This window comes from Camellia sinensis, chromosome 13 (genome assembly GCF_055761805.1).
Source record: "Camellia sinensis isolate YWXY chromosome 13, ASM5576180v1, whole genome shotgun sequence".
Lineage (NCBI taxonomy): Eukaryota > Viridiplantae > Streptophyta > Magnoliopsida > Ericales > Theaceae > Camellia > Camellia sinensis.
The window spans coordinates 86648894-86676278 of NC_138973.1; the positions used below are offsets into that span (position 1 = coordinate 86648894).

Consider the following 27385-nt stretch of genomic DNA (forward strand, 5'->3'; position numbering starts at 1 on the left):
TTTTTGTTTAAATTTTTTGGCTTAGAGAAGACTTCTTGTTGATCATAAGCCAAGGTTTGTTGTTAATTAATCACAAACCATTAATCAAAGGCAATTAATTTAATCAAGCTAAATCTCATTGACTTACCATTTATCTTCAACCTTCGAAACCTAAATTAAAATTAACATCTAATCCATCCAACCACACGCTTCTTGTACGATTTGCTAATTTACATCACACTGTTGTTGAAATACCAGACATGTGAGAAACACTGTTAATGTAAGCAGAATAATTATTTCTAAACAATTCTTAATCCGAGATTCATTTGTAGATGAATTACTCTAAACAATACTTACTTTAGGTATACGTAGTTGCAAACCAGCTGGAATGAGACTCCGCAGAAAGATCAAAGCTACTTTAGTAGTTCATACCTTAAATACATAATCATTAACTTTTAATGATTTAATTAACAACATAAAGTCCACATGCCTGTCCAATAGAGAAACATTAACAAGTACAAATTGTGGCGGTGCCCTAAACATAAGGAATCTCTTTGACCCTTTTAGCCAATAACATGAAAAAATCCATAATGTACATTCTCTCCATCTATCATTTTCCCATCTTCTTTGGATAAAACAACATTAACATCTATTTCTCTCTCCTAACTTTCTCTTCGATCTCTCCTAACTTAGAGATGGACTTTAAACCTACACACTTGCTTGACTTTTTTAAGGTAGGGAACATCCCCCACTCGTATGCTAATGTAATCACCTCAACTAGTGATGTAGTTATGGCGGTCAACGAGTCAAGTTGAGTTTTTGACTATTTAAGCTCGTTTACTATGAATTTAAGTTCGAATTGAGCTCAAGACGAGTTTAAATAATTGAGTTTGAATTCAAACTCATCAAGTATTTAAAAATTCAAGCTCAATATGAATTAATTTGATTACATAAACGACCATGAGGTTGAACTCGAAAAAATAGTTAAAATTTAAATAATTTGCTTTTTTTTTTATTAAAACAATCATGAATAAAATATAAAAGGAATACTATATTAATAAAAATTTATTTGATATATTATTAAAAATAGATGTTTTTTATGTTCATGAATCTTATTGAGCATAATTTGAGTCTACTCAAACCCAACTCAAACAAGCTGAAAAATAAAGTTTAAGCTCATTCATGTAGTAAATGAACTAAACTCAAACAAGTTTTAAACAAGTCGAACTTGAGCTTTCTCGTTTGCAACCCTAAATGTGGTGGTGATTGAAAATAAGTTTATGGAATAATTTGATCATTTGATGATAAAATGGTAATTTTACAAAATTTTCAAGGTAACTATGTCAAGTCCAAATCACCAATATTCGATTTTAAATGACCCAACAAGTTGAACTTATTGCTGTGAGATGACCTGTGTTGGATTTTGGGCAAACTCCATTGTTTAGGCTTCCGAATTAAAAATTTTACTATATTTTGAAAGATTTTGAATACTTAATTTTGAGGTACAAATAAATCCATTTTCGTTCATGTTTTTTCTAGGAGGCTATTCTTTATTCTATATCCTAACTCAAATATGCTATTTTTGACAATTTTTTGATTTTATGTAACCGTGGCTGATTTGGGGTATGGATTGTAACTAATCACCGAGAAATATTTGTTGTAAATTTAATTCTAGGCCTTTAAGGCTAATCAATTGATTTTGAATAATATAAATTGGGAGAAGTTGTTCTCTTTTTATATTATTTATATTTTCTTGTATTTTTTTTCTATTACATCACCCTTCCTTGTATAAACTAGGAAGTGCATAAGATTCTTGCCAAAGTGGTTTGAGCGAATCAATATATACACAACCTTCACCTATTTTTGAAAATTGACAATTTTAATGATTTGAAGTAGCACCACCAAGACTAATACAGTACAACAAATTAAAAATTTAGAGACAAAAATTTAGAAACAAAATAATTTTTTAGGGACAAAATATCCTGGTTGTCAAAAGTATCATTTATTGTATTTTTAGCTAAGAAATTAGGCGTTTAGTGATGAATTACTTTATTTTTTGATCAATATTTTTGTTTCACAAAGTAAATCTTTTTGAAACCAAATTATTTTTTTTCCTAAAAGTGCATTTATTAGTGATGTTTATAAAATTTTGTTGCTAAAAGTTATTTTTTTATTTTTCAGAATGACCTTTAGTGGAGAATCTCATGATAATAGCAACGGATCTCCAGATACTTTTTTTACAACGAAATTTTTATATTGGGGCAAAAAAATTTGGTCCCTCTAACCCCTCATGTATGTAGTGACAGCAAACAAACTAGGGGGAAAAATAACAATAATAAAAGGAGAGAGAGCTCAAGATAAGGTCTGTATGTGAAGCCATTAGCTGGAGCTTTGATATATATATATATATATATATATTTTTTTTTTTAAAAAAAAAAATTAAGCAATATATTACTGCCTAGTCATATGAGTTCTGTATAAACTATATTTTATGAAGAGTTCTTTTTATTTGTCTCAGTTGAACAAAATCAAGATAGAGAAGCTAAAGCCCTTCAACAATTGGTGGGGAAAACGTGAAGATGTCAGCCTGTTGAGTTTCATCAAGGTACAGTGCAGTCACATTACTTAGTTTCAGACTCCTAAGTTGAAAACTGGGACAACACAAACCCATATGCATCATTAGGCATTGGCTAGTTTGATATTGAAGTCTTCATAAATAAATTAAACTATACAAAAGAATCATCTGGCTGTTCTTTTCTCTCATTTTCAAGTAACACTTTTTAAAAAAAAATAATAATTTTCTAGTAATATTTTTTTCTCTCCTCCTTTTTATCTCCTCTATTTAAGCAACAAGAAGTTGAGCATGGTGAGAGGCCATTCAAGCCATATAGCATAAAGTTTTCATTGTCTTTCATTTCATATACTTCAAAATTATTATCCTAAGTTGTGAATTCAAGAATTTCAGATGATGCAGATAACACCGGTGGGAGGGAGGGACATGGAATTGGAAGAACCGAATGACAACAACAACAGAGAGATAGAGGAGGTGGAAGAAGTTCGCGATGACAATGGCGAAACTGAGTTTCCAAAGAGGATACCGCCATGGACAAAGCAGATAACATTTAGGGGAGTCATTGCAAGCTTTGTGATTGGCGGCATTTACAGCTTGATAATCATGAAATTAAACCTCACAACCGGGCTTACCCCTAATCTTAACGTCTCTGCTGCCCTCCTTGCATTCATATTCATGCGTACTTGGACTAAGCTTCTTGACAAGGCGGGGATTGTCACTGTTCCATTCAACCGCCAAGAGAACACCATGATTCAAACTTGTGTGGTTGCTTGCTATGGCATTGCTGTTGGAGGTTTGAGCTTTCTTTTTGATCATTTCATTTTTGGGTTTTGTTAATTAATCTTTCTTTTGAATTGGGTTTTTTTGCTTCATAATTAATTCAGGTGGATTCGGGTCTTATCTACTCGGATTGAACAAGAAGACATACGATCTTACAGGAGGGGCTGGCACTACAGGAAATTCACCAGGGAGTTACAAGGAGCTTTCACTTGGTTGGATGTTGGGATTCTTTTTCATTACTTGTTTCATTGGTCTTTTCGTCTTGATTCCTCTCAGGAAGGTATGTACCAATCAAGTTTTGCATTAATCCTATTACCAATTAACTAAAGTTTCAATATTAAGATTCTTTTTTCTTCACTTTTTGAGGTAGTGCATTAATAACCTGTTTGAGTAATTGTTGGTTTTTTGGTTTTCGAAGGTTATTATTATGATTTTGAGTATGCCAGCAAGAATCAATCAGTCCTTACAGAATATTAATTGCCAACCAATTATCAGACGATTGTGTTTTAGTTCTTTCAGTCTCAATGAAGAGGACTTTTACTGGCGGCTTTGTTTAGGAGGATTAAGCAAACAATGATTAAATGAAGAACAATTGTAGCATTTCATTAAGTAAAATGGAAGACTTACAAAGATTCGAATCAGCCTCGCAGAGGTTTATAGCGACAAACTACTCGAAACTACTCCTATGAATGAAGTGCAGTGCAAGAATTTAAAGTACAAGAATGTAAAGAATAAGAAATATAAAAACTTGAAAGAAAATAAAGTTGATAAAACTGATTTTTTGGATCTGAGTCTGGAGCTCCTTTCTGGGACCTTCTCTGCTATTTATACTTCTCAATGGTAACCGTCGAAATGAGCTTCTAACCGTCGAATCATCCCTCTATGATTGCTGATCATGTTTCCTCACAGTTAGCTCAACTATGCCATGTTTGCAATTAGGCTTCCCTCATGATATTTGAATTTAAATACGAGTAACCGTTAAGGTCACGTCATCTTGCATCTCTTTGCTGATTCCATACTATATAGATCCACAATAACCAATACTAACTGCCACATGTGTGATTATGATTGAAGACTTGAATTGTTTTCCCGTATTGCTCTCATCCTGTTATGTGTTGAACTGTGATTAGCTTGTATAAAATATGTAGCCAACATTACCCCCCGCACTAATATACCCAATTCTTGGTGATATTAGTGGATCAGGGTATTTTACCTACGTCTCAGAATGTGCATGGGCTTTGCACTTTTCAGAAATGCAACTGTCATTCATCAATGAAACATTTGCATTAAATTCTCTTCTATCTCTTGATCATCTCCACACTATCTCAGTATTCGAAAGGACTGGTACATCTTTCATGGCCAAGCAAGTTTTTTCTTACATTGATCAAGCATACGAAGAGTTATTTGATAATGTTGTTCGTCCTCGAAAGAACCTTCATGCTTTAATTAACGACTTTTATCCGTCTCCATTTATACAAGTTATGAAAGCTTTCGCAAATCATTGACCTTCAAACCAAGAACCTATTGCTTACGATTCTTTGGAACACAAATTTGAGACCATGGATATCGGAAGCTCTTCCTCTGCAACAAAGCTGTCCACGTAGGACAAAGCTGCTGCTTCTTCTTCTTCTATGACCTCTGGTTGGGGAAATTGGCCTACCCCTACTCAACCTCAGACGAGGGAACGCATTCATTATCGTTTCCCTGAATTCGACGACCCTCTTGAAATCCCCCATTCCAAACGCAGTTCTGTAGTATATCCATATGTTTCTATTAACCGTAAACGCAGTCTTGAAGACAATCTGCTTACAGCATGGTATACTTCTACTTTGCCATCTCGGATGGTTTGAAATGTCCCGTCTCCTAATAAAACTCTAGGGATCAGTCTTGCGCTTTTAGCCAAAAAAGCAAACTTTACCCCTCTAAATGGCTAGAATGTGTGGCCAGGCCTGAATTTCTGGACTCGCCCAGGGAACCTCCGACTACTCCTCCTCTGTCTTCTAATCCAAATTGGATTGATGAGTTGAGGCTCACTCTCTCTGAGGGCCAATCCTTCCCCCTTTATAAGGTCCTGGCGCCTCCAATTCCTTATTAGCAATTCAGTACTCAGATATTGCTTGCTGCATTTTCTCATTTATCCTTTGAAGTCTTTCGAAATGACATTCCCAAAAAAAAATTTCTATGGGTTTGTGACATTATGTCTCGAAGTCATCTCTTTAACCCTGTGGGGCCCAAATGGAGCTCTATATCTTTTTAGACCAACTTCCTCGCCTGCTCAACTGGCACTTCCATGCTTCCATTACCAGTGAAGTTCTGGATGAAGCCATTTATGCTTGAATCCAGATTCAGTATGAGGCAGAGAACCTCCTTGATGAATATGAAGCCTTCAAGAGCTATGATTCTGATTATGGGGAGGATGCTGCTATGAACGAAGTGCATGAAAAAGAAGAAATGGATGCCACAGATAAAGCTCTAAAAGAGATAGAATTCGAAGTAAAGGCCCAAAAACTCTCTTATCAATTGAGGGCTTACCAATTAGATAAACCAAACCTAGACAAGATAAAGGATAGAGTAGGAAAAGAGTATTCATTTATTAAATTTTGTTGGACTAAATTCCATGACCTTGTAACTTTCTCTATTCCATATTTCTACGAAATCGAGAATGTAATCAAATGAATTCTAGTGTAAACAACACTTATCAATATAACTGGGTTTTTCGAATTTCATTTATCAGATTCTGATTTACCACTCCAATTGTAAACTGCATGATTGATGTGCTTTGACTCCATTCCAACTCAAACTCTTCCAAAGTATGAAATCTTTTCTTTTGAGAAAACAAGTATTGCCTTTCATACTGATTCTAGGACTAACATAATTCTTCAGCTATCAGCTTCGAATTACCCAACTTTGTCCTTCGAAACTTGATTTGATCATATTCAATTCCCCAACATATGGTTAATATGATCAAGCAAAAATCAACTAATTTTTGTTTCAAACAAACAGTTTATATTTTCCAAAATATGAAAACCTCTTTTAAGGACTGCACTGTTTTATTCTAAAAGAGTGATTTTTTCTATATACTACCAAACCAACTATTGGTTTGAAACTTAGAACAAATAATTCCTATCCTTGAGGTATTTCAAGTTTTGCTTCGAAGGATTTTACTCTCACTAAGAAACCCTAAAACAAGTTTTTAATCCTTTTGAAGTAAACAAATACTTGAGCATTTTTGCATCCTTAGGTGTGGAATGTGCTTCAAAGTCGACTTCTTGCCTTCAAAGCTGTTTGTTATTTGACTTTGGCGCCAAAATTTGGCTTCGAAGCCAAATATTTTATTTTGAAGCTGACATTAGTATTTGAGATGGTTTCCCTCCATAACTACCAATATTGAAGAAAACTTTTTGCATCTGTATCTTTAGTACTTCTTTATGAATTCCACGATTGTGTATATTTAAAACCCTTTTATTTCGTGCTCCCAATCCACTTGATCGTTTAACACACAAACCCTTTATCTTCTGCTTGTTTGCTTTTTCCCCTTACCTTCGTCTTCTAAGAAAACTCTCTATCAATGGCTTCTTCTTCCTTGAAAATACCGGTTGTGGAGCGTGTGAGTCTATCCGTAGCCTTGAAAAGGATCATTGATGAAGAGTGTGAGAAGTACAAGGCTGGTGAGAAAAGTGTCATTGACGGACACATCTTCATTCCTTGTCGTCATGAGCAGCAAGAGTATGTGCTTGGAGCCATCTTCAAGGAGATTCCTACTGAGATTCCAGCTCTGTATCCACGTCTAGAAGATCATTGTCTCCTTTACGAAGGTGGTCTTCACCGGGGAAGCTGGAGGATGAACCGCCCCCATCGCTGCTGGCCTACGGTGAGACCAGAGTGAGAGGAATGGTATGATCGAGCCGTTCCTGATAGGACTCTGGATCTTCAGGAGCTCTGCTTCTTTGACGCCCTCCAATTATCTAGGTTCACCATTTTGGAGGACCATTTTTTAATTCCTGCTGCCCTTTGCTTTTGGAATTCTGCTTTTAATTTCTTTCAATTTAGATGTAGGATGATGGCTCCTATTGTTCTTGACATCTGTCATCTATTAGGATTGTCCCCTACTGGTACCCCCGTTGGTCCAGATTATCCTGACCTCAAAACTCATTTTTCCCTCCTCTTTCTTAACTTACCCTATAATGACTTTGTCAAGGCTGAGAATAAAAGAGAGGGCCTTGTGACTGATAGGGAATTCTTCTCTTTTCTATTATATTGGCTTTGCAAGTTCCTCTTCTACACCTCTTTTCAGAGGATCATGCCTGAACTTGCCCCTCTTGCTAAAGCCCTTATCTTATAAAAAAAGGTGACCTTAGCTCCATATGCTCTAGGTCATGTCTATAGAGCTTATTCATTTTTTGTGAGAAACCCTTCGATGCCAATCAGGGAGGTCCATTTTGGATACTTCAACTTTGGCTTTTTGCATATTTCACTGAGCTACAATCTAAATGCTTAAAGTTTTTAGAGCCAAACCCTACTACTCATGGCATGAAGTTAGCCAATGTTTCACTCTATCCTTCCAACTTTGCTTTTTACTTTTCTTTCTTCCACCAACTCCCAGTTTTCCCTTCTTCTCACAACTTCCGCTCCTTCGAACCTACCAATATTGGCCCATCCTTGTTGAGGACCTTTTTGAGTGATAGGTCTTGCTCTATACCTCAACACGAAAACATGTGGGCCTCTATTCTGATTCCAAGAGAATTATTCATTGGGACCATGAACCCCAGAGCCTACAAATGCATTGTTGAGCCCTACTATCCTGCCTAATTTGCTAGGCAATTTGGCTTTTCACAAGGAGTCCCAATACCTCTCTGCAGCCAGACCAATTTAAGCCTTACCAGCAGGAATATGAAGGTTCGAAGATCTAGATTGGAAGAAGCAACTTCCAAATTCATCCAGGATTTCATTGACTTTGAGTATTTCCCCTTCATACCTCAAAGCAACATCTTAAAAAGGTGCTAGAACTGGTGGATGACCAATATGGAGGTACACTTGGCCATTCCTCCTCAGGATTTGTTAATGGTACTGGATGTACCTCAAGCCAAGTCCAAAGGGGCTGGAGTTGTTACTTCTTCCATTGCTCCTACCACTTCAGTTCTTGTGCCTGTCACCACAAAGTCTATTCCCACTATCTCAACTCCTTCTAGAGTTACTCGAGCTGCCACAAAGAAAAGTATCTACTCCTGTTTCTTTTCCCCTTCTCCTCTATGATGTTCTTGTCCTTACTTATAACTCTTTCTTTGGTGTAGGTGGTACGGGTGCCTCTCAGGGAAATTCTTCTCAAAAAGTCCAAGCTTTAAATCTCCTCAAAAGCGAACAACAACACAAGAAAAGAAAGCTCTTACTTGATCCTGAAGAAGAGGCACCTGAGGTTCATGTAGAAGAAGAGGAATTCGAAAAAGAAGAGGCAAAAAAAGAACAAGAGACACCCTTGAAGAGAATGAAGAAAATGGCTGTCTCTCTGTCTGATTTTATTGGAGACACGAGGCCTCTGCTAAAATAGTGGAAGCAGAACATTCCAAAGAACTTATTGTATTTCAGAGGGCTGAGAAGAGGAGGCAACAACAAATGTTTAGGTATGAATCTGCTGTTGCTGATGTACTTCAAAGAGAAATTGAAAGAAAACAACAAGCTGCTGGACATTATACTCTTCGCAGTTCCCCAATCATAACCACCACTTCTGAAACCAGTAATTTCTTTCATGCCTCTATTCTCTTTTCTCAAATTCTTGGTACTGAGACTTAACATTACTTTGTATTTCTTCTTTTGCAGCAACAACTATTCTTCCTCATTCTTCACCAAGGACTCCTTCAATCTCATTTGAAGTTGAAAGACCTCGAATTGTAAAGCCAATTCAAGCAATACTTCCACCTCTTGGTCCCATATTTTCCATACCCTTCTTGAAGCCAAGTATTCTTGCATCTCTTTCTTTTGGCTTAACTCCATACTTCCCTCATTTATCTTTCAACTCTACTCAATTTACTCTCCTTTCATGCCTTGTTGCTCCTTCCCCTCCTAAGGAAATTCCAACTATTACATCATCTCCAGTGATAGCTGATTTCCATAGAGAAGACACTGGTAGCTCTCAAATTCATTGTCCATTATTTTTGCCTAGCTCTAGTCCCTCTTCTCTTGACCTACTGGTAGCCAAAACTGTAGAGACTGCTAGGGATACTTTACCTTCTTCTCCTATTCCTATGCAGTCATTTCTTCATTCTACTAGAGTTCTTTTTGCACCCTCCATGTCAATGGATGAGGTGGACATCTTCGAAGCTAGGTTAGCTAGTCTCTTTGACATACCTTCCACATCTCTAACAGTTAGCAATGAAACTAAGCCATTAGTCCTAGCTGATTCTCTACTAGAAATTTTTTAGAGCTCTTCCTCCAGTGGTAGGACTTCCTTGCCTTCAGTAGACTTGGATAGCTGCCTGAAGCTGTTGATATCCTTCTCGAGGATCCGTTTCGAAGCCTTACAAAGGCCTATAATAAAAAATGGTTTTCTCTAATGCTGTAAGATTGTTGAGCAATCCGGCATGATTGTTTCAAGTCATTTATCTCAAGCGGCAACCACCATTGATTTTTATATCAACATCTACCATGTTGCCAACGCTGCAGAAGAGAAATTGTTGGAAGACCAAAGTTTGGTTTCCAAAATACATGCTGAAGTGTCAAAATTGAAGGAACAATATTCCTTTGTCTCCCAATTTCGAGCTTAACTATTAGAGAAGAAAGCTCAACTTAAAGAGGAGTTATCAGCAGTCAACTAAGCTTTAGATCGAACTGCTTTCAAGTTGCAGATCATTAATCAAGGACTGGCTAATCGAAAGCAGGAGATGGTTACAGTCATTCAATTATTCTCATCTTTTAAGAATAGAGCATCTATTTTAAAAGAACAACTGAAACATTGTACTGACTTTTGGGTCAATCTATGGCTACATGTACTCAACTCTTTATGAAATAAAAATCCTTATTTATCATTTGAGTGTTTTCATGTTCTTTTCATTTAGCACTTATTTTATTCCTTATGTTTCCCACACGGTTGGATAATAAGGCTTCAAATATGTACCATTAATCTTCTTGGGATGTATATATCCATTCAAAATTTTCAAATGATATGTTCCCAAAGGAAAGACTCTATGAACTTGATATGGTCTTTCCCAGTGAGGTGACCATTTGCCAAACTTGTGGCTTTTAATCTCTATTGGGAGTATTGTCTTCCATACCAAATCACTTTCATCAAAGCTAATATACTTGACTTTCTTATTATAGTTTTTGGCTGCTTTCTTCTTTTGGAAAAGAATGCTATTTAATGCCAGAATTCTAGCTTTATCTATACTTTCTAATTCTAAGCACATACTCTGATGGCATTGCTCAAGATCTAACTTATCCTAGCATCTCACCCTCGAGGACTTAACATTAATTTTCACAAATAACACTATATCATGCCCATATACTAAAGCATAAGGAGTGATTCTTGTACTTGACCTTGGAGAAGTCTATAAGCCCATAATACATCCAACAGCAAGTTATGCCAATCCCTGGGATTGTCTTCCACAACTTTTTGTATTTCTTTTTTCAAAGACTTATTGAATGATTCAGTCTGACCATTGGCTTGTGCATAATAGGGGATAGAATTAACAAGGCTAATTCCAAATTCTTTTACAAAAGACTTTACCATCTTCCCATCAAATACAGTCCTATTATCAACAGTTATAGTCTGTGGGATGCCAAATCTGTGGATTAGATCTTTAATGAATCCAATAATTTCGATCTGGTCTACAGCTTTATATGGCTTAGCTTCGACCCACTTAGTGAAGTAATCTGTAGCCACTAAGATGAAACAATGATGCTTCGAAGAGGGTGGGCCTATCATATCCATATCTCATCCTCCAAATGGTCAAGACTTCATAACCACATGCAGATCAGTTATGGATACATGCCTTATTGTGCCATGCTTTTGGCATGCCTGGCAACCTCTAGCATATTCTATGCAGTCCTTAAAGATGGTTGGCCAATAGTAGAAATGTCTTTGAAGCAGCCATCTCATCTTCACACTAGGCTGATAAGCATCACGGATGCCTTTATGAACCTCAGCCATGGCTGTCAATGCTTCTTTTGGACCTAAACATTCCAATAATAACCTATTTGCCTTTTTGTATTATCATACATTGTGTATTGTATGGATTGCAATTTGATTTTTCTGCTGGTTTTCGAAGATGGGCCAGTTAGATACTGCATTATTGGATGCCTCCAATCTTATTCTTGTAAGTCATTATGATTGACCTCTAAGACCATATTCTTTCTATTCAAAGGTGGTATTACCTTTTGATATATTGTTTAGCTTATGTCCTTTTGAGTGTTATCCCTTCTCTTGAAATTCGAAACTTTTTAAGCCACATCATTAGCTTTATTATTTAAGAATCTTGGGACATAAGTTACATTTCCTATCTGAAACTGAGAAAGCAAATGTAATGCAACAATATAGTATGGTAACATGCTTATACTTTGTCATTTGAAAATTTCTTTCACCTGGTTAACTACCAATTGGGAATCTCCAAATATATCAACTGCATGAACTTATAATCCAATAAGTATTTCGAGTCCCACTATTAAAGCTTCATATTCAGCTTGGTTATTGGAATAAGTAATTTCATCCACTCTGAAACCATGTGTGGTTTCTACTCTTAGTGGTGACTTAATCACCACACCAATTCCAGTTAGACCATTGGCTTTTGATTCATCAAACCACATTTGCCATGGTTCAACACTGACCATACCAAGTTCCATTATCTCTTGGCTTTCTGTTTGACATAGATGGTCTATCAAGAAGTCAGCTAAAATTTGTCCTTTTACTATCTTTTAGGAGACATATTCTAGATGAAATTCTGATAAAGCTAGTTTTCATTTGCCAATTCTTCCTCTCAACATAGGTCTAGATAACATATATTTAATCAAATCTGTGGTTGCAATTACTAAGACAGTTGTAGGCAAAAGATAGTATCTTAATTTCATTGTAGCAAAATACAATGCAAGGCACATTTTTTCTACAGCTGAATATTTACATTCACAAGAATTTAGAAACCTACTAAGGTAATAAACTACTTGCTCTTTGCCTTCTTCATTGTCTTGGCTAGGAAAACTCCCAGTGAATCTTTTGTTGCAGCTATATATAACTTCAAGGCTTATCAGCTTTTGGTGGCATCAATACTGGAGGGTTGGCCAAGTAGGCTTTGATTCATTCGAAAGCAGTTTGATGCTCTACTGTCCACACAAACTCTTCTTCATCTTTCAGCCTTAATAAGGAAGAAAATACTTTAGTTTTCCCTGTAGTATTAGAAATGAATCTTCGAAGAAAATTAACCTGTCCAATGAATTTTTGTAATTCTTTCTTACTTGATGGAGATCTAGCTTCAATGATAGCTTTGGCTTTATTCTGATCAATCTGTATTCCCTTCTTGTGTACTAAATAAACCAAGAAGTTTTCAGCTGATACGCTAAAAGCACATTTGAGAGGATTAAGTTTCAACTTGAACTTTCTCATTCTTTCAAAAGCTGCTTCCAAGTAAAACAAATGTTCCTCCATGGATTGGGACTTCACTACAATATCATCAATGTAACACTCTAAATATCCTCCAATGAAATCATGAAAGATAGTGTTCATAGCCCTTTGATATGTAGATCCAGCATTCTTTAGGCTAAATGGCATTTTAACCCATTCGAAGGTGCTAATATTCCCAGGACATCTGAATGTTGTCTTGTGGATATCTTCTTCTGCAATGCAAATTTGGTTATAACCAGAGTGCCCATCCACCATTGATAAAATCTTGTGCCCTGCTGAACTATCCACCAATAAATCTACTATGGACATAGGGTATTCATCTTTTGGAGTTGCTAAATTCAGGTTTCTGAAATCGATGCATACCTTCATTTTACCATTCTTCTTAACTACAGGCACAATATTGAATAGCCATTCAACATACCTTGCTTTCCTAATAAAGCCTGCCTCGAGGAGCCTGAGAATTTCCTTATTGACCTTCTGAATCACTTCTGGACTCATCCTTCTTGATTTTTGCTTATATGGCTTGAAATTAGGCCTCATAGGGAGCCTATGTTCTACTAATGACCTATCCAATCCTGATAATTCATTATAAGACCATGCAAAACAATCTTTATATCTCTTCAAGACCACCAACAACTGGTCCTTGTCAAGAGCATTTAACTAAGCACTAATATAGATGGGCTGTTATATGGAACCTTCCCCTAAGTTCACTTCTTCCAAAGGATCTTGCATCTGAAACTCACTGATGCTTCTTTTTTTATTTCTTTTGTCTTCGAAGCAAACTTTTTGCTTTGTTATGCTCTTAGTTTTTTGGATTCAACATCTTTGCTTTCCTTTTTATAGACAAAGTCTGTCTATAAAGCTTCTTCTTCCTGTATCTCCCGGACTTTTGTTTCAATGTTTAATGTGCAGTATTTGTCCAAGGCCAGAAACTTGACCTGCTGCTGCTCCTACTTGTGGCCAATTATCATGGCTTCTTTCTCTTGCTCTTGTATCTTCTGGACTATTGATTTTACGTCTAATACTGAGAACTTAATCAAAGCTAAAGATCTGGCCTCCTGGGTTCTATCTTTTTGTCTACAACCAAGCATCATTGTCATCTTTGGCGACAAACTCCTCATCAGCACTTTCCTGAACTAAGTGCTTTAGGTGTGTTAATTCTTCATCAGCCGTCACTTCGGCTGATCCATCAGGCTTTCTCAGTATATTGAGTGGTGTCACTTTTTCAATATACAATTTGGCCTCTGCAAAATCTGCACAAGCGATGAAGGGTTGAGGGTTTACATTGATCTCCTTTGTCTCTTCATTGTACAAGCCATCATGATCTTCTGATGTAAAGAGGAAGACACACATTTGTTGGTGTGAATCCAATCCCTTCCAAGTAGAGAATTATACTTGGCATTGCTGTCGATAACGGAGAATGCCGTCATGCAGTCCCTGGTTCCCACACTTAGGTTGATGGGCAAAATGCCTTTAGCCATCTGTTTGTCTCCAACAAAATCAGCAATGGTTGTACTGGTTGGGATTAGTCTGGGATTCCTCTTTCCTAGTTTCTTCAAAGAAGATTTCGGAAGCAGGTTTACTGCTGCCCCATTTTCCACTGATACCCGATTTATCTGTATCCTATCGAAGAAGGCCTTGATATACAAGGGTTTGACATGCTGTGTCATGGATATCGTGGGATACTCAAAAGGGTATGAGAGGTTAATACTCACATGTTCCTCACTCTCATCTCCAGTTTCCATTAGTATGGCCACTTCGGATTCATCTTGCACCATACTAACTTGTGAGTCTTCACTAGAAACTGGAATTGGGTCAATTTCCTGACCTTCGTGGTTTTCATCTTCAGTTTGGAATTCCTGTGGTAGTATATGTACCATATTCACTGATACTGGAGGAAACGAGCCAAATTGGATGACTGGCTGTACCTATTTCCCTTCCTGGCCAACTTGTTTAATTACTTTAGAAGCATCTTCCATGCTGCATTCTGGCACTTCAGTACTAGTAACTTTCTTCAAATGGTCTATTTCTACTGGTTTTTTGACCAAAAATGTATGTTCAGCCATAAAGGCTTTGAACATTTCTTCCTCAACTATCTCCTTCCTTTGGCCTAGGCCAACTTCTCTCTTTGTCTCACTATCAATTTCCATCAAAACTTTTTCCAATCCTGTCAAACTGGATCTTTCTTTGGCTTTTAGTTCAGAATGAACTTTGGCCAATTGCTCTCTGCTGCAACTCCTTTTGTCTTGAGGAGTCAAATTTGGATTATGATCTAACTTTGAACTTTTTTCTCTCTCTACCTGGCCCTTTGGCTGGACTAATGAAGAACTTTCTCTGCTTTCTTTTAGATCCTTCTGGTACTGAGTATACCTTCGCTGGATCTTCTTTCTTTGGGACCTAAAAATCACTGGGACCATATTTGGTTCCTTTTTTTTTGGATGTTTAAGTAACACCCAATTATTTGGAGCCACCAAAGGAGGTTTAACTATCCTACCTTGGTCTCCAACAACATTTCTTTGGGTAGACATTTCCCTAGGTTTCTTCTGCATGACAAACTAATCTGGGACTCCAGGTACCCATAAACCTGCTAGCCTAGTTGTTGAACTGTCTCTTTCTTCCTTCGAAACCATCTTCAAAGCTGGCTGTGAAGGCCATTACTTGGCCTTGACTCCCTGTTTTGGGCCAAATTCAGGCCTTCCATGAAGGTGGCCACTTTCTATCTGGTGTGAGGCTAGTCTAGGGGGCTAATCCCTGGCTTTGATCCCATAACTTGAACTCATTTCAGGTCTCCTTTCAGTATAATTGCCCTCCATTCTGTAATAGTTAGGTGGTCTGGATTCATGTAGACGTCTCTTGCCTTTGGAGTGCACTCTAGCGGCTATTGGCTGAGCCATTAATGGCTGCTGCCTAATACCAGTTGGATATGGCCTCTTGTTATAAGCACTAGTTGGTTTAGGATGCCTCTGCACATCCTTGTAATATTGTTTCCTATCAATCGGAAGCTCTTTCAACCACTTGTAGCTCAACCTGCATCTGGGACACATTCTTTGCATGGCAGCTGCCTCTAAAGAATCATCATCCAGTGCCTCTTCATCAGAGTCTTCCCTCTGGTCAGGGAAGCCTTGTCCAATAGCTGGTAAACTTCTAACATCTTTCTTGACAGTAATGTGGCTAGCAGCATACATTTGCACATTGACCACTTCCAATTCTTTCAAGGACAAGTTCTGGAAGTCTGGCACAATAACATTGGCTACCACTTCTCCAATTTCTAAGAATGGATTAGTGTCAATCCCCATGGTCTTTTCTGCTTTAGCTGGGAATTTTAAACTCCCCTTTCGAATCCGCTCTTGGATCCTGTCTCGAAAAACAATGCAGTTTTTAGTTGAGTGAGACCAGGAATTATGCCATTTAAAATACACTTTTCTTTTAAGTTCATTTGGAGACAGAATTTTGACTCCTTTTGGCAACTTCAGGAAGTTTGCAGCAAGCAAATGACCAAAAATGTCATCTGCCTTTGTTAAATCGAAATAGTATTTCCTATGAAGGTCTTTCTTTTTAAACTGTTGGTCTATTGTTGTGTCTTTATGAATTAATGTTTCACAGATTACATGTTCTTTTCCTACAATCTCTACTGTATCAATCTCATAATTAGGATCTTTATAGTACGTTTTGTATGATGAATTACTTCGATCTTGTTCTTCTTCTAGTAATACTTCATACCTAGACACCTTATAGGTCAGTTCCACTAAGTCTTTAAACTCAGTTGAGTCAAACTTCTTTCGAAACCTAAACTCTAGACCATTTTGAGCCAATCTCACGAACTCAGGCTCTGGTTGGACAATCTTACACTTGTTTCGTGCTTTTTTGAATCTGGCAATAAATTGAGCAGCTTTTTCATCAAGCCTTTGACTCAACCTTGCCAAGTTTGCCATAGAAACCTCTGGCTCCGTTTGGAAGAATTGGGCATGAAATGCCTCCTCCATCTGTTGCCCAGTTTGGATAGAGTTAGGTGTAAGGTTAATATATCTTACAAAGACTGCCCCAGTTAGAGAATTTGGGAACAATCTCAATTTCATGTAATCATTGTTGGTAAATTCACCACATTGAACAGCGAACCTAGCAATATGCTCCACCGTTGACTGGTTTCCATTCTCATAAAAAAGAGCAAAGTCTAGTATCCTAAATCTTCTTGGGTATTCATGTACCCTATCTACCAATTCTGGATATGGTTTCCTGTACACTGGAGTTTGAACCCCCCGAGCCATCGATCCACACATCTCTCTAACAACGTCAGCAATTTGGTCCCTAGAAATCATATTTTGTGCTTGTTGAACCACTATTGGAGGAACAAACACAGGATTTGGTGGACAATCTTGTGCCTGAGGTCCTCTTGGTCCATAAGGTGGCACATTTGGGACTGGTTGTCCCTGTAGTGCTGGTTGCTGTTGAGGGTATGGGTAACCCCTCTAAGCCTGTCCTGCAAAATGACTTGTGAAAGGTGCTGGAACAGGTGTTGTGTCTCTTCCAATTGTAGGGAACCCTTCCAATCTCCCGGGTATAAATTCAAACAAAGGATTAGTGAACCCCCCTTGTGCCAGGTATGGCTTCGAACATGGGATTTGGAAACATCCTTATGCCATTTTCTTGTGTTGGGCCAGATCCACCAATTTGCATAGCTTCACTGTTAAGTAATGAGGCATTTTGATTTGTTACAGGTCTCGAAAGAGGTTCATACCAAGACTGAGGTGATGGTCTTTCGTAGTTTTGGTTACTAGTTTGACCATTAGAATGTCCATTATTTTGCATAGGCTGTTTATCTCTAGCCAATCTTTGCTGAGGGACATTAGAAATTTCCTCCATATGTCTTGTGTTTGTTGGTTGATGGGTATTCATTCGATCCATGAAGGATATTGCCCACCTTTCAATTTTGTTCATTAACTGTTATCCCATGGCATCTACTAGGCCGCCCCATGGATTCATTAACTGAGTAGATGGAACAGTGGATGGTCCAATTCCTTGGCCTTGTCCAATATTTTGAACATGTGGTACTTGTTCTGAAGTGCTGGTCTGTTCGACCATAGGTTCTGATAAAACAGGTACTTCCATAGGATGTGTTATCACATTATCTTCTGAATTAGGCATTTCTACCTCTCCTTCCATGCCTTCTTCCAAGCTTTCATTTTTTCCTTGTCTCATACGTCTAGCCATTTCAATGAGTCCTAGTGGCGTGCCAAAAATATATGTTGGCTTTTTGGCTTTCGAAGGTTATTATTGTGATTTTGAGCGTGCTAGTAAGGATCAATCAGTTCTTACAAAATATTAATTGCCAACCAATTATCAGACGATTGTGTTTTAGTGCTTTCAGCCTTAATGAAGAGGATTTTTACTAGTGGCTTTGTTTAGGAGGATCAAATGAAGAACAATTGTAGCATTTCATTAAGTAAAATAGAAGACTTACAAAGATTCGAATCAGCCTTGTAGAGATTTATAGCGACAAACTATTTGAAACTACTCCTATGAATGAAGTGCAGTGCAGGAATTTGAAGTACAGAAATGTAAATAACAAGAAATATAAAAACTGGAAAGAAAATAAAGTAAATAAAACTGATTTTTTTGATCTGAGTCTAGGGCTCCTTTCTGGGATATTCTCTGCTATTTATACTTCTCAATGGTAACCGTCGAAATGAGCTTCTAACCGTCGAATCATCCCTCCATGATTGCTGATCATGTTTCCTTACAGTTAGCTCCACTACGCCATGTCTGCAGTTAGCCTTCCCTCCTGATATTTGAATTTAAATATGAGTAACCGTTAAGGTCACGTCATCTTGCACCTCTCTGCTGATTCCATACTATATAAATCCACAATAACCAATACTAACTGCCACGTGTGTGATTATGATTGAAGACTTGAATTGTTTTTCCGTATTGTCCTCATCCTACCATGTGTTGAACTGTGATTAGCTTGTACAAATTATGTAGCCAACAATAATGATAGAAAATACATATAAAATGATATGACAAATCAACAACCATTCATTTTAAACTAAAAAACCCATCAAAATAACTTTTTAGTATTATAAAAATGCCACCATTGTAACAAGATTTTTTATATAAATTTTATATTTGTTAATCAGATTTTCATATATTTGCCAAGAGCAGACTTCTATAATGTCAGTTTTTATGTCTATAAATCAGAGTTTCATAATTCTAATTTTGGAGCTTAATTTTTGTTTATTGGAACGTCTATTTAGTGTAAATGTAGGGTTTGGTTATGGTGTGCAACTTACACCTTACACCTTATACCTTACACTTACACCTTACACTTACACCTTTTGTAAAAAATTAAACCTTACACTTACACCTTTTTTGAGGTTGCACACCATGTGCAACCCACTTACACCTTACACCTTACACTTACACCTTATACTTATACTTACACCTTACACTTACACTTTTTGTGTAAGTGGCACATGGTGTGCACTTGCACACTTAAGAAAACTCCGTAAATGTAATACAACTTGTTGATAACAGTGAGGTTGAAAGGAGAGTTGTTAAAATCGGGATCCTACGATGGATCGTTGGAGGTGTTTATAGGATCGGATCGTAGAATCGAATCGAGGATCGTAAGATCCTACCGAAAAAGACAAATTACATAATAATTTAATTTAAATAAATATTTCTTATAAAGTATACACAAAATGAACCTATATTTTATTAAAAAGAAGTGGAGATATTGTGAAAAATATAGTACTCCATGTAAAATGTACATAAAATATTATGCAATAGAAAACTCGATGGTAAAAGTTCTGCATTTTATCAAAAAAAGAAGATGAAGAAGAAGAAGAATTCTATAACAAAATGCTTTACAATGTACAATAATGCATAAAAAGTGAAGAAAAAATATTTAACAAAATTGGATATGAAAATAGATTAAGAACTCAAAAGAGTAGTTTAGTCGAATGATAAGGTTTGTCGTTAGCAATCCTGGCGGAGCGAATTCAAGTCACAAAAATAATTTCTCCAGAAATTGGGATAAAGTTGCAATCATCTTACCCTTCTTAGACTCCGCTAAAGCTAAGTTTGTTTTTTCGACTATTTAATTTTCTTAAATTACTGCAATATTTGAATGTTTGTTTCCTAGTTTGTTTTTCTTAGTCTATTTGATTCAATACTACTTAATTTTTATTATTTATTTTGACAACATAAATTGATATTTAGACAACAAATATAAAATTTACAACAAAATATGTCATACAATACAAAACAAGACTTGTAAATTGGATCGGATAGGATCAGATTTGGATCGGGATTCCACGATCCTATAAGATCCCACTACCAGGATCGAAAGATCCTACCTATAAGGAGTTTTTTACACGATCCGGATCGATTGTACTCAAATGGATCGTAAGATCGTAAGATTGTAAGATCCGGATCGAGATTCTGATAACCATGGTTGAAAGCAAATTTAGAATTACTTTTCATCAAAACGAGATTTTATTCTTGTTAGGTTTTATTTCTTGGCAATCCCGTATGACAAAACTCCTTTCAGTTGTATTTATTTTCGCACTTTTATTTCAGTAAGGCTATGAGTGTTTAGATGCGAATCCAACCCGAATTGTGCTTTTTAGAGAAGTTTGTGATGATAAAGCTTTCAAGATTGCCACTTCGCTGATTATGACGGGGATCGAGCTGCCCGGTCAGCTCGCGGGGGTCCAGGGGGCAGCGCCACGGTGGGGTCCGAGGCAGCACCACGGCGGGGTCGAGGGGCAGCGCCCCCGAAGCAAAATGCAAAAATGCATTCCAAGTTGCCTGTCCGCTCGAGCGGACATTCCCCCGCTCAAGCGGAGAATCCCTGGTTCCAGAAGTTTTGGTCGCCTGCAAAAGTACTGAGATGTGTGATTTCGCGCTCGAGCGGGCTTTCTGGCGCTCGAGCGGACGTCTGTTATATCGCGCATATTTTACTGAAGACGCTCGAGCGGGCTGTTGGGCGCTCGAGCGGAGATCGCGGGACAGATTCTATAAATTCGCGTGTTGGGTCAGATTTTAGGATTACTACTCCAGATTTTCTTTTTGGGTTGTAGGGTTTATATCTGGGTATACTTTGTGAGTTTTCTTTGATGTTTTTATTGAGCATTCAACTCATGTTCTAAAGAGTATACATCAAAGGTTTTGTTTGTTTTACAAGTTCTACAAAAGAGAGAGTTGTTCTTCGGTGGATTCTGAAGAATTCGAGCCTGAAGCTTTGGTGGATTCCGGGGTGGCTCATCGTAAAGACAATTCCGAGGTGAAGACGGGTTGGAAGAGGCACATAGAGGTTGGTTCAATTAGGCGTGGATTCGCTAGGTAATTGAGAGTATACCTGTGTAATCCCTTTAAATCTTCTTAGTGGATTGTTTTGTGGCTGTTGCCCGTGGTTTTTTTATCACAGTTGGAGGTGTCCAATTGTGATTTTTGCCACGTAAAATCGTTGTGTCTCTTTATCTTGATTGTTTGATTGGGATTGTTATATTCTACTTAAAATTGATACATAATCACGAATCAACATCTAGGGAATTTCTAGATTTTTCAATTCTCAACATCCATGAAGCCATGTTTAGGCTGGTTTGACTATATATTAGTACTGCTAGTTGCATATGTATATTCACGGGCATGGTTTTAAAGATAAAGCCAATTTACATTATATTTTGTGCAAGTGCTTAATTAAATAGAGATTATCACTCATAGTAGTTCCCAACTGGTCACACAGATCTTGATAATCGATTACAACTTGACTTATCCAAGTGGTGTGGCAACCGCGGCTCTCATTAATGGATTTCATAATCAAGGAGAGAAGACGGCTAAGTAAGTACCCTTCATCTCTATTTTTGCAATTTTGTCATGATATTTTTTTTTATGATCATAAATTTAACTTTATGACGATAATTTTGTAGAAAGCAGGTGCGCGGGTTCACGAAATTCTTCTCAATGAGTTTCTTGTGGGCCTTTTTCAAGTGGCTTTACACTGGAAAAGAAGTTTGCGGGTTTCAACAGTTCCCTACTTTTGGGTTGAAAGCATGGAGGAATACGTATGTGTTGATCATTAGCTCTACAGTTCTTTTAGAAACACAGAAATCGATCACAGAATTTGTCCGGTTTTGTAATTCGTTTTTGTCTTGCTAGACTTTTTCTTAATTTTTTTATATGCAATTATGCATTCATGTCTCTCTCTTTCTCCCTTTCTAGTTTTTCAATTTGATATTGCTGATTTGCGATTGATGATTGGTCTTTGTGTTTGGTAGATTCTACTTCGATTTTAGCATGACTTACGTGGGAACTGGAATGATCTGTTCCCCAATTGTGAACATATCAACTCTTCTTGGAGCTGTGATTTCATGGGGTATCATGTGGCCACTTATGGGTAAGCTTAAAGGACAATGGTTCCCAGCCAATATACCTGAAAGCAGCATGCAGAGCTTGCAAGGCTACAAGGTCTCTCTCTCTCTTTCTCTCTCTCTCTCTCTCTCTCTATTTATGAAATTATCAACATCTTTTTTGGCATGCAGATCTTTCTCTCCATTGCTCTTCTCTTAGGTGATGGGCTCTACAGTTTTGTCAAGATTATTTGTATCACATTCTTAAACGTTCATGTCAGATTCAAACAAAGGAACATCAACCCAGGTAAAAGCTAAAAAACTCTTCAACGTCCATCCAACATTTCAAACTAAAGCTTTTATGCTTTTTTTTGGGGGTGTTTACAGAATTTTTATTTTTTTTTTCACAAATACGGAGGGATGCAAACCACAGTTGCGCTCCCATAGTTTTTTATTTGCACCCTGTCACAAAAGTACTTGGATCCCATATCATTTTGTAAATTTTTTTTTGTCCCCCACATCTTTTTGTAAATTTGTTTCTTTGTTCCAATGTGTTATAATTCTTTTTTATTTTATTTTATTTTATCGGCAAAAGAATAAAATAAAAGTATTCATTACGTTTTTCTGTTTGGCTTGTTTCATAATTCCTTCATCTTGATTACTTGCTTTGCATGCCCACAACGCCCAATCCCAATTGACTTAGATATTGCCTAGTTTGGCATTTCTAACAAAAATTTAAAAAGTTAAAAAATTAATAAAAAAATTAAAAAGTTATTATTATTCGTAAATTAAAAATATAAAAAAAATAATTTATTACATATTTTAATATAAAGACATGATTGGTACTGAGAATTGATGTAAACGTTGTCAAAGGGAAAAAAAAATTAGGTATATATATTTATTAAATTTGAGGGTAATTGTTAAGGATAAGGAACCCACTAGTGCAAGTGCATCAGCACCATCTTCTCATGCATTAGCATCAGATGCAATCACAGCTCTCAATGGATGCTCAACTGTTTCCGTAACCACTGGAAAGTAGTTAGAAGTCATTAGGAGTAGTTAGACTTTCAGTTACATATTTTTCAGTTACATAGCTCTTGTATAAATATACTCTGTAATTCAGATATTTTCTTTAATGAGAATTGTGATCAAACTTTCATCATGGTATCAGAGCATTGCTAAAGCTCTCACGAGCACAACTCTGGGCCATCCATGGCTGCTTCTGATTCATCTTCTTCTTCTTTATCATCTAATCTCAGTCTGTTGATGTCTAATCTCAGTTCACTCATTACAGTGAAACTTGATTCTACAAATTTTTTAATTTGGCGCAGTCAGTTTCAAAATGTTCTGCGAGCCACTGAGTTGTTTGATTTTGCAACTGGTTTAGTTCCTTGTCCACCATTGCAGCTCAAAGATTCCAATGGTGTTGAAGTGCTCAATCCAGCTCGAGCACAGTGGAACAAAACAGATGCTCATCTCCTAAGCTGTATAACAGCTACACTTACACCTCCGATATTTTCCTCTGTTCTTCATTTGCACCATAGCTTTGAGGTTTGGAATGCTCTCTGTCAAAGATTCACAGTGTTATCTAGATCTCATATTCATGAATTGAAGAATCGTTTGAATCATCTGACAAAAGATTCATTGACCATGCATGAGTATTTGACTCAGATCAAAGATCTTTCTGATCAATTAACTTTGGCTTCTTCACCGGTTGATGAAGAAGATCTGGTACTTCTCACTCTCAATGGTTTACCAGATGAATTTGATGCTCTCAAAACCACCATTCGAGCACGTATTGAGCCTATTTCTATGGCAGAGTTAACCTCTCTCTTAAATTCTGAATCAATTCACATTACAGCTAAACAGAGAAAGTTGCAGTCTCATGAACCTTCAGTTGCCTATACTGCACATGCACAACGTGGTTCATTTAGTTCTGCTTCTAGAGGAGGACGCTCGTCTCTTCGCGGATCCAGAAGTGGTTTTAGAGGTGGTCTTCGTGGTGGTAGTACTCGATCTTCTTCTCGTGGTGGCCGAGGTCGATATTCCTCCTACAACTTAACTTGTCAAATCTGTGGGAAAAGCAACCACACTGCCCTTGACTGTTGGCATCGACTGGATTCCACCTTTCACCCATCATTTTCCTCTAATTTTGCTTCTTCATCTGCTTCAGCATCTCCTTCATCTGGCTATTCTTCTCCTCAAGCCTTTGTGACTTCCACTTCATCCACTGTTTCAGCTGATTCTCCTCCCTGGTACCTTGATTCTGCAGCTTCTGATCATATTACTAATGATCTCTCTAATCTTCACATGTATCAGGATTATCATGGCCCTGATCAGATTACTGTAGGTAGTGGTAAGTCCATTCCTATTCATCATACAGGTACAGGCCTACTTCCTACTCCTCATTATTCCTTTAAGCTTAAAAAGCTTTTGCATGCTCCTATCTCTTCCAACCTTCTTTCTGTGCATCAACTTACCAAGGATAATAATTGCACTGTGACATTTGATGACTCTTCCTTTGTGATTCAGGACAAACACTCGAAGGCCATCCTGCACCAAGGCCATAATACTCAGGGCTTATATCACTTTCCACATTTGTCATCACCATCTCCTACTGCTGTGCATCCTCTTCCTGCATCATCCTCTCATGCTGTATTTTCTGCTACTACTAGTCCTGTCTCTGAAGTTACTTGGCATCACAGATTGGGTCATCCCTCTCAACAAAAATTTGTAGTTTTAAAAAAACACTTGTCTGTTGCTAATACTCATCCTAAGTCCACTGTGTTTTCTTGTACTCATTGCAACATAGCTAAAAGTCATCGACTGCCTTTCAAACTTTCTAATTCTACTGTAAATAAGCCCCTATCTCTTATACATAGTGATGTATGGGGGCCATTTCATTCTTCTTCCTCTTGTTACAAATTCTATGTACTTTTCATTGATGACTATAGTAAGTTTACTTGGCTTTATCCTCTTTGTTATAAAAGTGAAGTGTTTTCCAAATTTTTAGAATTTAAGGCTTATATTGAGACTCAATTTTCCACTAAATTGCAAGTACTTCGAACTGATGGAGGTACTGAATTTGTTAACTCTTCTATGACTCAATTTCTGAAAGCACAAGGGATTGTTCATCAAATATCTTGTCCTTACACTCCCCCTCAGAATGGGGTCTCGGAACGCAAACATCGACATATTATTGAGACCACTATTGCTTTGCTTCATCATTCTAGTGTTCCCCTCAAGTTTTGGTTTGATGCCGTTTCTACTGCTACTCATCTCATTAATAGACTCCCTAGTGACACTCTTTTGCATAAGTCCCCTTATGAACTTCTTTTTCATGACTTACCTGATTACTCTTTTCTCAGAGTATTTGGGTGTCAATGTTTCCCTTGGTTGAAACCTTATACCACCCATAAGTTGCAACCTAGATCTACTCTCTGTGTTTTTCTTGGTTATCACTCCTCCTATAAAGGTTACAGGTGTTTGGACATGGTCACAGGTAAAGTTCATATCTCTCGCCATGTGAGTTTTAATGAAACTATTTTTCCCTTTTCTGCTATTTCTTCAATTTCTGCAGCATCTTCTTTATCCACTCTTCAATCTTTCTTTTGGCCTCCTTCTCCATTGTCTAACTCTGTTTTCCCAGCTTCTGCATCTGGTTTGTCTCCACAGCTCACGGCTGCTGCCCCACTTCAGCAGTCTTTTGTTGCATCACAGTCTCAACTTCCTATGCCTCCAGCCCAGCCTTGTGCTTCTGTGTCTGCTGCCCCTGCTGTCTCAGCACACCATCCATCTGATTTATCATCTTCTGCCACTTTGCCTCCGCAGCTTCCTGCTGCTGTCCCACTTCAGCCATCGGTTGCACCACTTCAGCAGCCTATTGAATCCGCACCACTGCAACAGCCTCTTGCATCAGTTCCAGCTGCCTCTATTCCACCTTCTCCTGCATCAGTTCAGCCTATTCCTGTTCACTCTATTTTTGTTGCCTTACCTCCTCTTTCCTCTACTACAAACATTCACCCCATGGTCACCCGTTCCAAGGTTCATGGTCTTATGACATATTCATCTTCATCCTTTGTTGATATTGAACCTTCTACTTATCAACAAGCTCTTGCCTCTCCACATTGGCATGCGGCTATGCTTGATGAGTACAAAGCTTTAATGGCTCAAGGCACCTGGTCTCTGGTTCCTCTTCCAGCTTCTAAACAAGATATTGGTTGTAAATGGGTGTTCCGTATTAAGCGCAACAGTGATGGTTCCATTGCTCGATACAAGGCACGTTTGGTGGCTAAAGGTTTCTTGCAACAAGAAGGTCTCGATTATAATGAAACCTTTAGTCCTGTTGCAAAACATCCCACAATTCGCATTTTGCTCTGCCTTGCTTTGCATCATCACTGGCCCTTAAAGCAGCTAGACATTAGCAATGCCTTCTTACATGGTCACTTGGAGGAAGAGGTGTATATGACACAACCCCCAGGCTTTGTTAGTTCTTCTTCTCCTCACCTTGTATGCAAATTACACAAGGCTATCTATGGATTGAAGCAAGCTCCCCGTGCTTGGTATTCTACTTTTTCCAAGTTTCTTCTTTCTCAGGGATTTCTTAATAGCCACTGTGATAATTCCTTGTTCATCCATAAAACTTCTACTTCGATTACTATTCTTCTTGTATATGTTGATGACATTCTTCTTACTGGTAGTAACCCTTCTCATCTTCAAACTCTTATTCATCATATGCATTCCACTTTTGCCATGAAAGAGTTAGGTGATATTTCTTATTTCTTGGGCATTTCCATTCAATCTCTTGGGGATTCTTATTTCTTATCTCAGCCGAAGTATGCCTCTGATATTCTTGTTAAAGCTGGCATGACTTCTTGTAAACCTTGTTCAACACCTAGCTCTATGAAATCTCCTCTTCACTCTACTGCTGCTCTTCCATTTGCTCAACCGCAGTTATATCGCAGCTTAGTTGGAGCATTGCAATATCTTACACTTACTCGTCCCGATCTTTCCTTAGCTGTTAATCAAGCTTGTCAATACATGCATGCTCCTACCAATGGTCACTTTGCTTTGGTCAAACGAATTCTTCGGTTTGTTAAGGGT

The 27385-nt window shown here is 37.6% G+C and overlaps 1 protein-coding gene across 1 annotated transcript in view; it reads left to right on the forward strand.

Moving 5' to 3' along the window:
* Positions 1-2950: 2950 nt before the first annotated feature.
* Positions 2951-27385, forward strand: part of LOC114276636 (metal-nicotianamine transporter YSL3) — a 30921-nt gene continuing 6486 nt past the window's right edge. The window contains exons 1-6 of the mRNA XM_028218431.2: positions 2951-3344; positions 3436-3611; positions 21679-21773; positions 21863-21997; positions 22211-22400; positions 22475-22589. Coding sequence (XP_028074232.2) covers positions 2978-3344; positions 3436-3611; positions 21679-21773; positions 21863-21997; positions 22211-22400; positions 22475-22589 — 1078 coding nt within the window. The 5' untranslated portion in view covers positions 2951-2977. The remainder of the gene's footprint in view (positions 3345-3435; positions 3612-21678; positions 21774-21862; positions 21998-22210; positions 22401-22474; positions 22590-27385) is intronic.